At 52.3% G+C, this 1,285-nt stretch overlaps 1 protein-coding gene across 1 annotated transcript in view; it reads right to left on the reverse strand.

The window, feature by feature from the left end:
• Window positions 1-1,285, reverse strand: part of iqcb1 (IQ motif containing B1) — a 5,154-nt gene continuing 3,869 nt past the window's right edge. The window contains exons 10-12 of the mRNA XM_083684633.1: window positions 1,042-1,179; window positions 738-894; window positions 1-526 (exon numbers count right to left, since the gene is read on the reverse strand). Coding sequence (XP_083540759.1) covers window positions 294-526; window positions 738-894; window positions 1,042-1,179 — 528 coding nt within the window. The 3' untranslated portion in view covers window positions 1-293. The remainder of the gene's footprint in view (window positions 527-737; window positions 895-1,041; window positions 1,180-1,285) is intronic.

Below are 1,285 nucleotides of genomic sequence, written 5' to 3' on the forward strand. Positions count from 1 at the left end.
TTAGACTTCATTAGAATTCATTTGCAATGACATCACTGGTGTGAAACAACGATGTGGACATTACCATCTGGTCACATGCTAGTGAGGACGGAAGCACTGACACACCAACATAAGGTACCCTGATCTGGATGAAAGACCATTATGAGAGATTAGTGGAGTCAAAGTGTGTTAGTGCTGTGCTGGAACTACAGCCAGCGGACGCATCTCTCACGGAGTAGAGGAGCAGGTTGAGAGTGACAACGTTAACACAACGTCGGAATGACATTATAAAAACGTTGGGGGAGGGAGCGTCATCAGCTCCCTCCCAGATACAGTATGTCAAACTCTGCCTCCAGGTGGTCTTTGTGGGTGGGGTCCGAGTCGGGGCAGGTAATGTTGTCATCATCTCCCAGCATCCTCCACCAGGGCAGCCGGGCGCTCTGGAGCAAGGCATTGTGGGATTGCCGGGCGCGGGCAGCCACCGGGGCAGAGCGACTCCGGAACACGTCGCAGTCGGTTACTGAGGCAACACTGAGGGAGGGTGCATCTTGGAGGGAGGGACGGGGGGAGGAAGAGGAGGAGGGGGGGAGGAAGAGGAGGAGGAGGAGAGGGAGAGAGAGAGAGAGAGAGAGAGAGAGAGAGAGAGAGAGAGATATGGCTGAGATGAAGAGGAGAAAAGACTGTTGCGACTGTGGCATAGTGTTGATATGTGTGTGTGTGTGTGTGTGTGTGTGTGTGTGTGTGTGTGTTATACATACTCGTTAATAGTTCCAGGTCGGTGTTAATCTGGGCGAGCAGGGCGTCTACATGGGTCTGTGCTCTCCTCTCATTCTCTCTTCCCTGTAGATGTTGTAGAAGCAAGGCCTGCGTCTGGGCATGCAGCTCCCTACTGCCCTCTACAGACACTACAGAGGACTACAAAGGGAAGAGGAGAGAGAGAGAGAGAGAGAGAGAGAGAGAGAGAGAGAGACGTTACGCCTGCACGCCCGCACGCCCGCACGCACGCTTTAACATTTAGGGTTAGGAGTCCACTCTGCCTATCTAATATCCATGGCAACTCACAGGGTGCAGGGAAATGTATTCATCCACCTGACTCTTCAGCTCCGCCCTCCGACTGTCACTGAAACCCCGCAGACCAATCCAGGGAGAGGGGAGGTGAGGGGCTCTCTCATTCCTCCGCCTCTTCAGGAAGCGAAGTATCTAAAGGCAACAAACCAGCATCAGGGCCCATATTCAACCCTTTTTAGATGTACGCATAGTTTCTAATATGTAAGTGTCTGGTGGATTAATAGTTTGAGTTTAAAGC

The sequence above is a fragment of the Argentina silus genome (assembly GCF_951799395.1).
Source record: "Argentina silus genome assembly, chromosome: 14".
Taxonomy (NCBI): Eukaryota; Metazoa; Chordata; class Actinopteri; order Argentiniformes; family Argentinidae; genus Argentina; species Argentina silus.